Source organism: Bubalus kerabau, chromosome 5, assembly GCF_029407905.1.
Source record: "Bubalus kerabau isolate K-KA32 ecotype Philippines breed swamp buffalo chromosome 5, PCC_UOA_SB_1v2, whole genome shotgun sequence".
Lineage (NCBI taxonomy): Eukaryota > Metazoa > Chordata > Mammalia > Artiodactyla > Bovidae > Bubalus > Bubalus kerabau.
Window position 1 is genome coordinate 47,019,679 of NC_073628.1, and position 15,082 is coordinate 47,034,760.

General features: G+C 40.0%; 1 protein-coding gene across 1 annotated transcript in view; it reads left to right on the top strand.

Moving 5' to 3' along the window:
* The window catches only part of LOC129653850 (tripartite motif-containing protein 43-like), a 29,631-nt gene extending 19,238 nt beyond the window's left edge, over positions 1-10,393 (top strand). The window contains exons 2-4 of the mRNA XM_055583519.1: positions 5,519-5,924; positions 7,007-7,102; positions 10,168-10,393. Of these exons, the coding sequence (XP_055439494.1) occupies positions 5,523-5,924; positions 7,007-7,102; positions 10,168-10,281 (612 nt within the window). The 5' untranslated portion in view covers positions 5,519-5,522 and the 3' untranslated portion in view covers positions 10,282-10,393. The remainder of the gene's footprint in view (positions 1-5,518; positions 5,925-7,006; positions 7,103-10,167) is intronic.
* The last annotated feature ends 4,689 nt before the right edge of the window (positions 10,394-15,082 follow it).

Here is a 15,082-nt window from a genome sequence, read left to right on the forward strand (position 1 = left end):
AACAATAGAATGGGAAAGACTAGAGATCTCTTCAAGAAAATTAGAAATACCAAGGGAACATTTCATGCACAGATGGGCTCAATAAAGGACAGAAATGGTATGGACCTAACAGAAGCAGAAGATCTTAAAAAGAAGTGACAAGAATACACAGAAGAACTGTACAAAAAAGATCTTCACGACCCAGATAATTATGAAGGTGTGATCACTCACACTCACCTAGAGCCGGACATCCTTGAATGTGAAGTCAGGTGGACATTAGGAAGCATCACTACAAATAAAGCTAGTGGAGGTGATGAAATTCCAGTTGAGCTATTTCAAATCCTAAAAGATGATACTGTGAAAGTGCTGCACCCAATATGCCAGCAAATTTGGAAAATTCTGCAGTGGTCACAGGACTGGAAATGGTCAGTTTCATTCCAAACCCTAAGAAATAAATGCCAAAGAATGCTCAAACTACCAGACAATTGCACTCATCTCACACACTAGTAAAGTAATGCTCAAAATTCTCCAAGCCAGGCTTCAGCAATACGTGAACCATGAAGTTCCAGATGTTCAAGCTGGTTTTAGAAAACGCAGAGAAACCAGAGATCAAATTGCCAATATCCTCTGGATCATCAAAACAGCTAGAGAATTCCAAAAAAAATATCTATTTCTGCTTTATGGACTATGCCAAATTCTTTGTGTGGATCACAATAAACTGTGGAAAATTCTAAAAGAGATGGGAACACCTGATCTGCCTCTTGATAAACCTGTATGCAGGTCAGTAAGCAACAGTTAGAACTGGACATGGAACAACAGACTGGTTCCAAATAGGAAAAGGAGTACGTCAAGGCTGTATATTGTAACCCTGCTTATTTAACTTATATGCAGAGTACATCATGAGAAACGCTGGGCTGGAGGAAGCACAAGCTGGAATAGGATTGCAGGGAGAAATATCAATAACCTCAGATATGCAGATGACACCACCCTTATGGCAGAAAGTGAAGAGGAACTAAAGAGCCTCTTGATGAAAGTGAAAGAGGAGAGTGAAAAAGTTGGCTTAAAACTCAACATTCAGAAAACTAAGATCATGACATCCAGTCCCATCACTTCATGGCCAATAGATGGGGAAACAGTGGCTGGCATTATTTTTCTGGGCTCCAAAATCACTGCAGATGGTGACTGCAGCCATGAAATTAAAAGATGCTTACTCTTTGGAAGGAAAGTTATGACCAACCTAGACAGGATATTAAAAAGCAGAGATATTACTTGGCCAACAAAGCCTGTCTAGTCAAAGCTATGGTTTTCCCAGTAGTCATGTATGGATGTGACAGTTGGACTGTGAAGAAAGCTGAGCACTGAAGAATTTATGTTTTTGAACTGTGGTGTTGGAGAAGACTCTTGAGAGTCCCTTGGACTGCAAGGAGATCCAACCAGTCTATCCTAAAGCAGATCAGTCCTGGGTGTTCATTGGAGGGACTGATGTTGAAGCTGAAGCTCCAATACTTGGGCTACCTGATGCAGAGAGCTGACTCTTTTGAAAAAACCCTGGTGCTGGGAAAGATTGAGGACAGGAGGAGAAGGAGATGACAGAGAATAAGATGGTTCGATGGCATCACGGACACAACAGACAACATGGGTTTAGTTGTACTCCAGGGGTTGGCGATGGACAGGGAGGCTTGGCATGCTGCATTGTATTTGGTCTCAAAGAGTGAGACACAAGTGAGCGACTGAAGTGAACTGAGACACTCCCTCTATTCAGGGTATTTCTCAAATTGAGGTGGTTTTTTTGTGGAGAGAAGGGGTTGGGAAGTTGGACAATGAACAGAATTTCATATCCCACTAAGGATCTGAGGGTATCTTATGCAATGGAATTGCAAGATTGGTAATACACTATGATCTTTTCCACACACAAAAAAACTCACATCTAGGTAGAAATTGTAACTTTATTGTTATATGTGCAGAGGTACACAAAATAAAAAAGTAATGTCGGGGTAAACTTATTATTTTCAATCTTTAATTTCCAAAAGAATATATTATTCAAGATTCAAATTGGGGACTTTCCTAGTGGCCCAGTGGTGAAGAATCCCCCTGCCAATTCAGGAGACATAGAATTGATCCCTGATCTGGCAAGATCCCACATGTCTCGGAGCAACTAAGCCCATGTACCACAACTAGTGAGCCTATGTGCTGCAACTACTGAAGCCTGCGTACCTGGAGCCCGTCCTCTGCAACAAGAGAAGCCACCACAATGAGAAGCCTGAGCACTGCAATGAAGAACAGCCCCCTCTCCACAGCAAAGGGTAGCCCTCCCACTCAACTAGAAAAAGACCCAGCACGGCTATAAACAAATAGATAAAGATTAAAATTTTAACATCATAAGAATATGTTCCACTTTTTTAGCCACAGCTTTATGTGATAAGAGCAGATTGGTGATGATCATTTCATGTAGTAGAAAGACAGTGTTTTGAATTTTGCTGTCAGGTATCCTCCCTGAGTGAAACACCATGGTCAATTGTTGATTAAGCAGGAAAATATCTTATGGTGCATGAATAGGATGCAAACCAAGACAAGATAAAGAAAACCTTTGGAGACAATTGTCTGAAACTTAGCAGACAAACCCATATTTCTTTCAGAAAAAAAATGTCTATTGTCATTTTTAGTCAATCGTGTGATATACAACTATAACATGATCATTAAGCCTACACCATAGCATCGATATTCCCATTATGCATATGTTGAACAATACAATGAGATGGAATGAGGTAATAACCAGGGTGCTAGAGCAAGAGATGGAGTCTTAGAAAAGAGCCACCGATTGCTATTGTGTGCACAGTTATAGATGAAAAGAAAGAAAAAAATAAAAGCACTAGTGTGCTACCAAAAACAACAAAAACAAAGACTCAGAGGGAAGAAATTCATGGAGAACTCAAAGAGCAGTATACAATTTCAGAGATTTTCAGTTCAGATGAGGTCAACAAGATTCATCAAATAGTAGGGGGCCATTTCTGCCGGTGCTGTAAGTGGGATTACTAGGGAGCTTGACTGAACTGACTTGAAAAACAGAATTAGAATGATTCCTACTTCTGAAGAATTATACAGCATCACTGACTCAGTGGACATGAAGATGAGCAAACTCTGCAAGACAGTGGATGACAGAGGAGCCCGGCGTGCTATAGTCCATAAGGTCCCAAAGAGTAGGACATAACTTAGTGGCTGAACAACAATGCAGTTCATTGAATACATATATAAAATTCATACTTTGGAATTTCATTTATTTTAAAAACAGCAATTCCAGGGATTAAAAATATGAACTTAAGGAATAACTATGTCACTAGATATCTGATTGTGGCACTTGAATTAAGTAGGTTTCAAAGGTTTCACTTCAGTCATTAGCACTAAGGTATGTTTCAACTCTGTAAAAATCTAATTATACTTTGCATTTTCTATAAAAATCTAACCAGGTATCTAACCTATATCTTTTCACAGATTTGATAACCCTGTCACTGGGAGGAAATGGGCATGGTCATTGGAGAATATATAAAGCATCCAGCAAAAAGCCAAGCTCATTCTTCTCCAGAGCCCTGGGCTGTTGTGTTTGGAGTTGGCTGGGCTGTGGAGTCTTTTACAAGTTACTGCCACAAAGCACGCAGAAGGCAATGGCTCCCCACTCCAGTACTCTTGCCTGGAAAATCCCATGGACGGAGGAGCCTGGAAGGCTGCAGTCTATGGGGTCGCTGAGGGTCAGACACGACTGAGCGACTTCACCTTCACTTTTCACCTTTGTGCATTGGAGAAGGAAATGGCAACCCACTCCAGTGTTCTTGCCTGGAGAATCCCAGGGACGGGGGAGCCTGGTGGGCTGCCGTCTATGGGGTCGCACAGAGTCGGACATGACTGAAGCGACTTAACAGCAGCAGCAGCAGCCACAAAGCAGTAAACACTTAATCCTTGAACTGAATTTAACAGTTACTTACTGAACAAGAGTAGAACATTGCATTAACAGTACCCAAAGTGAGTTGTGATAAATGTGCAATGAATTTCTGCTATGTACATTTAAAAATGAATCTAAAGCTAAGTTTTGGCTTTTTTTCCCCCCTGTTGGTAGTATCTGTATATGAATACTAGATCAATCATTTATTCATTGTGTGATTTGTAGACAATAATTTATTTCACCCACACTATGTCAAGTGCCCTCTTTTTAAGATGTATGTTAAGACAGAAAATTAGTTAATAATATCATTGTGAAAGTTAAAATAGGTAATCCATAGAAGAAAAGTGGATCCAATGCCAAGAATTAATAAACATATGAGCCTCTCCTATTATCATTATCATTCAGTTCAGTTCAGTCTCTCAGTCGTGTGCTACTCTTTGCGACCCCATGAATCGTAGCACGCCAGGCCTCCCTGTCCATCACCAACTCCTGGAGTTCACTCAGACTCATGTCCATCAAGTCAGTGATGCCATCCAGCCATCTCATCCTCTGTCGTCCCCTTCTCCTCCTGCCCCCAATCCCTCCCAGCATCAGAGTCTTTTCCAATGAGTCAACTCTTCGCATGAGGTGGCCAAAGTACTGGAGTTTCAGCTTTAGCATCAGTCCTTCCAAAGAACACCCAGGACTGAATACTGGAGTGGGTTGCCATTCCCTTTTCCAGGGGATCTTCCTGACCAAGGGATTGAACCTAGGTCTCCCACATTGCACGCAGATTCTTTACCATTTGAGCCACCAGGGAGGCCTATAAAATGAGGAACATATTAGCAGATAATTTTTGAGCTTATACTATTTTTTTTCAAATGGTTTCACATTCGTTGATGATTCACATTCTTCCCTGACTATATTCATAATTCTGATGGCTGTTAAATGTTTTGCTATCTCCTTGATTCCTCTTATATTTACTGATTATCTTTACCAGAGTTGGCTAATTTATTGTATCCATGACATTGTCAAAAACCCAGGTCTCCCATTTCTCTGTTCCCTTCAGGATATATGCTTTGATCTCCAAGCAAATTCACTTTGTGGTCACAAAAAACAGCCCCATTCATCACCTTCAAAAACTGTCCAGACCAACCCCAAATTGTTGACTCTTTGTTGTTTGTTTTAATGGGAAAAAAGAAACAGAAAATTGACAAAACACTTATAATAATATTTTTTTCAAACTTCATGTGCCAAATAAGATTAAGTGGATACATATCCATTAACTGCTATCACTGGCAGAAGGATAGTTGTTTTAAGGAGGGTTGTTTTAGGTGGAATATGATCAAGATTCTGTGGCAGAGGATTGTGTTGGAATTGGATGAGAGCTGAATCCCTGATGGAAAAGCTGTGTCTGACAGTATCCTGTCATGAGGGCACTCGATTACCCAGCATCCTCTTTCCATTGCATGCAATACATCACCTGTCCTGCTCTATACACTAAGGTGTTGCTATGAATGGGAAGTAAGTTTCATGCCCCATGATACTGCTTGTGGTTTTTAAAAGGCACTTCTTTTAAAGCTCACGGCAACATAATGTTCTTTCTTTTTTCTTTTCTCTCTTCAGAAACATGAGTTCCAAAAGCTTCCAGAATGAAGTCACCTGTTCCCTATGTGTGAAGTATTTCATAGACCCAGTCACACTGGGCTCTGGACACAGCTTCTGTATGCCATGTCTCTGTCTCTACTGGGAGGAAGGCGAACGGCCTCCTCACTGCCCTGTGTGCAAGGAAACATCCCATCAACTGAACCTGAAAACCAACACTGATTTGAGGAAACTGGTATTTCTTGCCAGACAGAAAGGACTCTATGACTTACCCAATCGTGCAGGAGAGATATGTGAGATACACAGATATACCAAGAAATTCTTCTGTAAAGTCACCAAGGATGTGCGTTGTTTACTCTGCTGTATGTCTGAGCAGCAGGGCACTCCCAGGCATGGTTCCCTTCAGTGGACGGCTGAGGAATACCGGGTAAGCAAGGGCTAAGAGGGAAGTTTGAATCTGGGGGACTTTCTGTTTGAGAGTGAATGCCAAAGAAAATGAAGATAACTATTCTTCATTCATGTCAAAAATAAAGCAGATGCTAACTAACATTGTGGACCAGGTCCTAGGATAAATTATTTAAGAAAGGACGTCCTCAATCTTAAGCACTTAAGGTTTTACATTTTAAATTCTTACAACTCAAGCTGATGGTGAGGATGAGGTTAATTGTGTTTGGATTTGTACTAAGTCCATGTGAGACCAAGGTGGGCAAACTTGCTAATTTCAGTGACCCTTGTGCCCTGTATGTGCATAATGATTACTGTGCATGATGGCAATAGTCTACTTCCCTGGTGGCTCAGATGGTAAAGTGTCTGCCTACAATGTGGGAGACCCCGGTTCGATCCCTGGGTCGGGAAGATCCTCTGGAGAAGGAAATAGCAACCCACTCCAGTACTCTGGCCTGGAAAATCCCATGGACGGAGGAGTCTGCAATAGTCTAATCTAATAGAGTCTAATCAGAAACACTGCCTTTTAGCTAAAAGAATAGAGTAGTAGGAGATGAGAACTAGCAGCCAGACAACTGAAATCTGAGATGGACTTTGCATGATAAAAATTGGCGAGGTGAAATAAAGTTCGAGAGCCAATTTTCTCTATGGAGAAGCAGCCTCTTCAATGTTTTCTGTCTTCTCTAGTTATAAACATCCTACATAGTAGCCTTGTTTTTTTAGTCACTTATTCTGACTCTTTTGCAACTCTCTTGACTGAGCCTGCCAGGCACCTTTGTCTATGGTATTTCCCAGACAAGAGTATGAGAATGAGTGTTTCCTTCTCCAGGGGATCTTCTCTACCCAGGACTCAAACCTGCATCTGTTGCATTGTCAGATGGATCCTTTACCACTGAGCCACCAGGGAAGCCCACACAGTAGATACTTGGGCTTAAAAGTGAAACGAAATGAACACTGTCCCTTCTCTAGCGATCATCTGATATTCTCTACTATCCTTCTTACCCTAGGATCTGAAAAATTTTGCTACCAAGTTCTCTGATAATCAAACTGTTGGTTTTTTTGCAGCAAAAGCTTCTGAACATAATGAGGTCCATGTGGAAAAAGATACAAGAAAATAAAAGAAATCTGAACAGAGAAACCAACAAAATCAGAACATGGGATGTAAGCAAGAAATTCTATTTCATTCAGCACAGAATTGGGACACATGATGTTTATTCTAAACCTACGTTTGAACTAAATATTCTAATGTTTATGTTTCAATATGGGTGACAGACCAATTACAAAAGGCTTTCCTGTAATCATGTGGAACGGAGTCCATCCCTTTGTAGGATTTCTTTCTAAAATCAAAATATTGAACTGAAAGATCTTACTTCCTGGCTAACACCATAACATACCAACAGTTATAGAAAAATCACAGTCATAATTTGTCAATGAGATAAACCCAGGGCTTCTCACAGGGAAATTTTTTGAAACTTCAGGAAGACAGCTCTAACTATTTAGTTAGAAAAGGACAAATTGAAGTTGGAAATACATGCGGTGCCAGGCAAGTAAACATGTGAGAGTTGAAGACTAGAAACTAGAGGAATCATGTGAATATTGAGCTTCTACATAGTTCATGTAGGTTGACACATGTATTTCATTAGAGACGCAGAGCTGAGAGATATGGCTGGAAATGGAGGATAGATGAGTTTCAAACATGACCTAAATTCATTGCAGAGAAATTTGGATCTATCATTTGTTGATTCAAAAATGTGAATTGAGCACCCTACATAAAAGTGGTGAAATAGAAGTATATCTAGATTCTTGAGTAAGTAAACATTTAAGGATGTGAAACATATAAACAAGCAATATTTAAAGACACTTCTCTCCACTATAAAGAAAATTTAAATTGGACTGTGTGAATGACAAGGAGATATAACAAAAGTATCTCAATTATTCAAAGATGATATAAGGTTATAGTTTACAACGTTTGTCCTTTGAAACGTTGAGTGGCAGATATGTCATGATAACTGTTCTAAGCCAGTGTAGAAATAGATGAAAGGAACAGATTTCCTTGTACTCACAGATCAAATGGAGTAATGAAGAGAGTCAATTAACAATTCTATACATAACATTTGTGGCACAATCCAATGTGGTAAGTGCTTTTGAGAATAACAGCAATAAAGCCAAGTAATAAAATTTTGTAATTTTATTAAAAAAATAATTTTTACAAAATTGAATTTTACATATGATCAGAAAAGACTTACAAAGCAGGATTATGTTTGGGCAGAGATTTGCTTTACGGTAGAAATCAGGGCAGGGGAATTTCTGTGGAAAGAGGTTTTTTAGGGAGAGATAACTAAATCAACACATCTCAAACTAAACTTACTCTTTTCCCAGAGCACACTTGCCATTGTTTACTCTATTGTGTCAACTTAGAGACATTGGAAGCCAGATCTGAAAGTTGAGAAATTCTTAAAGGAAACTTTAGGAAATAATTACCCACAGATAATGGGAAATGATAGAATTCAAGAGATATTCTTGATGGTAGAGAAATAAAAAAAACAGGAAGCACTTGATGTGTAATGTTAAGAGGAAAAATTTAAAAACTGAGACCTAGTTTCTACTCTGAAGGTGGGGCATCATTGAGGATAGAAACAAAGGAGGAAGTACCATTTTGTGTTAAGAAAATATTAGAGTTTGAGAATGTGAAACTTTGAGTTTCTGGCAGATATTCTAACACAAATAGGTAGTATGCAACTGGGTGAACGAGGATGGACCTTGTGTGAAAGACTTGGTCTGGACAGGAACATTTCACAGTTTTCTGCATATTCTAGGCATGAGATGGAGATCACAATAGTGTTTTAAGGATGAAAAGAAAAACATTTTTACATCGGGAGATAACTGGAGGAATCTCTGTATTAACGGGTCAATCAGGGAAAGAAGATGTGGTTAAAGTAGACTGATAGAGTGAAATAAGAGAAGGGGGGTTGTTTGAAGCCCAAGGTGTATAGGTTTAATAAAGGAAGGATTGGGGCAACTGGAAGGAGTTCTTAGAAACATGCAGAGTAAAAACTATGGGGACTCAGCAAAGGAGGTTCCTGATAAGAGGAATGTGGTTTCATTAAAGAAGACCTGGAAATTGAAAAGAGTTTGCTGCTTTGATGAAAGATTGAGTTCCACAAATGAGTACTGTGAACATACACTCATGATCAAAAAATCTGCCCATTGAAAGTAAAGACAATACAAGAGAGAAGCCAGTGAAGACTTTGGTCAATGGTGTATGTCTTGTTTTTCTTAAGTGTGAATCATTTTTAAAGTTTAAAGGAAAGAAGGAAAGTAGAAAGTGAAAAAAAAGGGAAGAAGATGGGAATTAAGACTAGAAGGTAGTTGTCTGTTGACCAGTGTCTCTTAGGAAAGGGTGGAAGCCAGTTAAGGCATGGAGTGTTCAGCATCAGACAGGGGAGTCACGCTGCACTCATGTGCACGAGGTTCTGCCTTGCATGCAGGTTGTGGACCCGAAAGTAAATATTTTAGGAAGATGTTATCTAGTTCCGTGAATATTTGCTATTATTTCTTTATGGCAAAGAGTCAGTCTATAGGTGAATATGTGAGGATAAGATAGACTCAGTAGTTTTAGTCATTAGTGTACCCCATATATTATATAAAACAATTATTAAATCACAAATTCAAGTTTTTAAGAAGTGTGAATATTTGTGGCAGTGTTTAGCATCAAAATGTTGATTTCAGGCTCAATAAAATAAAAAGCAACTGCGTGTTAAGTAGTTTCAGTCGTGCTCGACTTTGTGCCATCCTATGGACTGTGTGGCCTGCCAGGCTCCTCTGTCTATTGGGATTCTCTAGGCAAGAATACTGGAGTGAGTTGCCATGCCCTCCTCCAGGGGACCATCCCCACCCAGGGATCGAACCCTTGTCTCTTACATCTCCTGCATGGCAGGCAGCTTCTTTACCACTAGAGCCACCTGAAAAGTGCCCCTCACCAAAAAAAAAAAAAAAAAAAAAAAAAGGCAACTAGAACAAAAAAAAATGGATTCCCAGATTTTTGTTTTTAATGAACATACCAAAATTTCTAAATGTTAGAAGTACCTGTGGCGGATTCTTTCTGATATTTGGCAAAACTAATACAATTATGTAAAGTTTAAAAATAAAATAAAATTTTTAAAAAAAGAAGATAAATAGTGGGTAACAGTCATGGATGTGACCTGATTAATTCATTGTCTCCCCAGAGCTACGTGAGTACGCAGAAGAAGATGAAACAGACTGAATATCTGAAGGTGTTTCACTTAGTCTATGATGAAGAGAAGCATCATTTAGAGAAAACAGAAGAGGAAAGCAAATAGATTTTTCAACAACTCAAAGAAAGTCAATACAATATGGACCTGAAGCAGAAACTTTGAGGGCAGATATATGAGGAGCTCAAGGAATTTGTGCCATAAGCCAGACATGGAGCTGATCCAGGTAAGGACAGAGGACTGGAGAGTCATGGTGTTCCCTGGATAATACCCACCTCTTCTTTGCTTTCCGTCTAGTGTTTGAAATCATGTTTTCTGTTGCTGCGATAAGAGTTTTATCTGTCCAAGTAATGCTAATGACCAAGAGCCCTTCTTGCCAAACACAAGATCTGCAAAGCTTCATGGAGAAGTAGGCAAGAAATCGAGAATAATTCTTCTTAAATTCTTCTAATATACATTTGATTACTGAACAACTGCCACAGAGAAGGTGTTTAAAGATGTATGGATTGGCACCTGGACCTGGCAATGAAAAATTTGCGAATCCCTATAACTCGTTTCCCCTCCTGTTTCTGTGTACATGATACAATGTGCTGAAATTTGGGTTAACCCATCCTTGGAAATGAGAAAATAATGTTCACTGTGAATCTTGTGAAGTGTATTAACATGTTATTTTTTTTGTTGTTTCTCTCTGCACAGCTTTATGAAAACATGTCCAAAAGGTAAATTGCCTTCATTTTCAAGTTTTGGTAATTGTAACTGTGATCAGTCAGTTGATGCTAAAATGGGAGCATGAGTTATCAGGACACTAAAACCTCTTTCTTGGTATATTTAGATTCCCCTTTCTCCAAAGGTAGACTTTTGTGTGTTGCTTTACCCAGGGTGGAGCTGGGCAGGGGAATTACTTGTAGGATTTTGGGCAAAGATCTCATGACAACAACTACCATTGCTGATTTTAATTTTTAGAAAAAGAAAAACACCAAGGGAATGTACCCAAAGTCATGACAGAATAGTGTGGAAGAAGTAAGGATTGTATAGAAACCTAATGTGGAATCAGGGAGAGAATGGGCCAACAGAGGATCATCCGGGTGCAGGGTTTCCATGTGCAGCATATGGGGAGGTGAAAACGAAAGACTCTATGATGCCCTCAGGAAAAGCGGGTCCCAAGAATTGGGATTGCTACCCAAGCTAAGCTCCTCAACCACTAGCTGTGTTTGCACAGACACTGAGCATTTTTGTGGTGACTAGAGTGAATTAAAAGTCAGAGTGCCCCTCTTGAATGTCTTTCATTTCAAGTCATTTTGTGTAGCCCTGAGATTGGCTGCGAGGAATCAGATATGGTCATGACTGATTTGAATTGGATTAGGATTGCAGTGTTAGCAAATGGGGTAGGATTTTATTTGATTTTCATAAAATAAATTGCCACTGGTCACATTCTCTAGGTTGGGGAATTACTTTTATGGCCCTGGAATCTAACTATGAAGATTTAACGGAAATCCACAGAAGTGTGTGGACGTAATTACTGTGATGAAAATGTGAGCTCCAGAAGAGTAATGAAGTGCCCTTTCCTGCAGGGGTGAGTCAGTGCAGCCGCGCACGCCCCGGCCTGCAGCCCCACAGCTCACCGCGTGGCCCGTCCCTGGACTCATAGACTGGCCCCACCAATTCCAAGGAACAGGCAGCCTTCTGGTGGGGGTGGGATACACTGGCCTCTGTTACTGTCCTATGGGTTACCTTTCCCCATTGTCCAATCTGTGGACTGTGCTGGAAATTTTAATATCCACACTTACCCTTATAGGAGAATATTGTATATGGAAAAAAACTAAATGGCATCTGGAAAAAAGACATTTATAATGAGAGGTAGTAAGCTATCTTCCATGGTGGTTCAGACGGAAAGAGTCTGCCTGTAATGAAGAAAACCTAGGTTTGATCCTTGGGTTGGGAAGATGCCCTGGAGGGGAGGGCATGGCAACCCACTCCAGGGTTCTTGCCTGGAGAATCCCCATGGACAGAGGAGCTGGCATGCTACAGTCCATGGGGTTGCAAAGAGTAAGACACGATTGAGCGATGAAGCACAACATGGTAAGGTATCTGGGGGGTAAAAAACAGGAAAAGACAACTGACACTTGAAGCAGACTGAGGTATAGTGTTGACAGTTTACATGAAGCGTGTAACTCTGCAAGTACATTCAGGACATCCCAAGTTTTAGGTAAGGGAGGTTATCAACGGTTGTGAGATGCTTAGAGAGTTTTAAGCTGGTTTATAAAACTCTTTGTAATAAATACAAAGCATACTTCACTCACATCATACAAAAATCCTCTCTATGGTCAAGTTTGTTATAAACATAAAAGGAAATTTTATACACAGTTTATACACAACATTGGCAAAGTAAGCTGAGCACTTCTTTTGTGAAAAGATTTTTCCCTTTTCTTTTCAAGGTATGCTGGCAGAAAATTCTCACAAAGAAACCACTTCAAAAAATACAAGTTTTTTGTTTCAATTTAATTTTTGATGCTGTAGTGGAAATTTCTTGTTGTCAGGAAAAGTGATCAGCGTTTTATTACTATTATTTTTATTAGAGTGTATTTTCTGTGGAGATAGCAAGCTACTTTTGTTTCTGACAGTGAAGTTTTAATTAACTGCCAATTTCAAATGTTCCAGGGAAAATAATGACCAAAACATAGCAATAGGTCTCATAGACAGAAATTATGACTGCTCCCATTTGGTCTGGCTCAATTCTTCTCATGAAGACAGACCTATAGATCATGGATTGCAAAAGATTCCTCAAGTTCTCTTGCTGTTCTGCCTCTAATTTCTAGTCATATGTTAGGAAACTCAGACACTCTACAGAGCTCATGTCCATCAGGAATTTATAACACTAGCTGCTAACGTAACTTTTCCTTCTTCCTGCAGTGTACATTGCGTTGGATAATGAAAGAGTCACTCGTCATGTCCCTGTGTTTGAAGATCTGAGACGTGTGCAGGCTGGTCCTGATGGTCCTGGGGTTGACTACACTCCACCAAGATCTAAATATTTTCATGCCTGGGGAGCTGAGTCATTCACTTCTGGTCAGCACTATTGGGAGGTGGATGTGGCGGGCTGTTGCAACTGGGCCATTGGACTTTGTAATGATTCTTGGACGAGAGACAGTGACATGGTCCTTGACTCAGAGGGAATTTTTCTACTTCTTTGTACCAGAGAGAACAATCAGTGCAGTTTCTTTACCACCTCCCCACTATCACCTCAATATGTCAGAAAGACTCTAGGCCATGTGGGGGTGTTCCTGGATTATAATGGTGGTGTCGTGAGCTTTGTGAATGTGGCCAATAGTTCTGTCATTTGTAGTTTCCTCTCCTTCTCTTTCCCTCTCAAACCTTTTCTGTGCTCTGGATACTCATGATCAAGGACATTTTATAAATTTGAAAACAGGTGTCAGAAATGTTGATAACTGGCACCACTAGTTTGTGTCTGTACAATTTTCTATAATTTCACCTTCCTTTATGAAATGTGTTTATTTTTAAAGGATTGATATGTTAACTGTATAAATTTGTATAAATTTTTAAATAAAAATGATATATCTTGGAATACTGTATGCTCTTTATTCTATGTCTTGTCTGCTCCTTTGATTTCTAGGGTAACTCGATGTCAAAAATCACCTTGCTCTGTTTACCCAGCTTAGTGGGATAAGGCAGAATTGGAGTTCTCATTTCCCTGCTGAACATATTACTTCATCAAGTCTCAGTTTTAAAATCTCTTTTTCATGATGTTATTTGTAAAGCTTCTGAACTAGATGACAGCATCTTGTTGGGTTGACTCAGAGCATCTTACATATTTCTTTGTAAAATTCACAACCTAATATTGGTCATCCCATCTAGTTTCCCCACTATTAGAAGGTTTGTGTCTGCAACATGTACAGATCAGGGAAGGCAATGGCACCCCACTCCAGTACTCTTGCCTGGAAAATCCCATGGACAGAGCAGCCGGTAGGCTGCAGTCCATGGGGTTGCAGAGTCAGACATGACTAAGCAACTTCACTTTCACTTTTCACTTTCATGCATTGGAGAAGGAAATGGCAACCCACTCCAGTGTTCTTGCCTGGAGATTCCCAGGGATGGTGGAGCCTGGTGGGCTGCCTTCTTTGGGGTCACACAGAGTTGGACATGACTAAACCAACTTAGCAGTAGTAGCAGCATGTACAGATAAATCCCAAATAAGTAACATAAACCTACCTGCTTGAAATAAATCTGCTTTAACAAGTTAATAGGTGTACAAACTCATAACAAAAAGATGTTTCACCAATATTAAAATGGCTTAATATATGTTCAGTTCAGTCTCTCAGTTGTGTCTGACTCTTTGTGACCCCATGAACTGCAGCATGCCAGGCCTCCCTGTCCATCACCAACTACCAGAGTCTACCCAAACCCATGTCCACTGAGTCAGTGATGCCATCCAACTATCTCATCCTCCATCATCCTCCTGCTCTCAATCTTTCCCAGCACCAGGGTCTTTTCAAATGAGTCAGCTCTTCGCATCAGGTGGCCAAAGTATTGGAGTTTCAGCTTTAGCATCATTCCTTCCAAAGAAATCCCAGGGCTGATCTCCTTCACAATGGACTGGTTGGATCTCCTTGCAGTCCAAGGGACTCTCAATAATCTTCTCCAACACCACAGTTCAAAAGCATTAGTTCTTTGGCACTGAGCTTTCTTTACAGTCCAACTCTCACATCCATACATGACCATTGGAAAAACCATAGCCTTGACTAGACTGACTTTTGTTGACAAAGTAATGTCTCTGCTTTTTAATATGCTGTCTAGGTTGGTCATAACTTTTCTTCCGAGGAGTAAGCATCTTTCAATTTCATGGCTGCAACCACCATCTGCAGTGATTTTGGAGCCCCCCAAAATAAAGTCA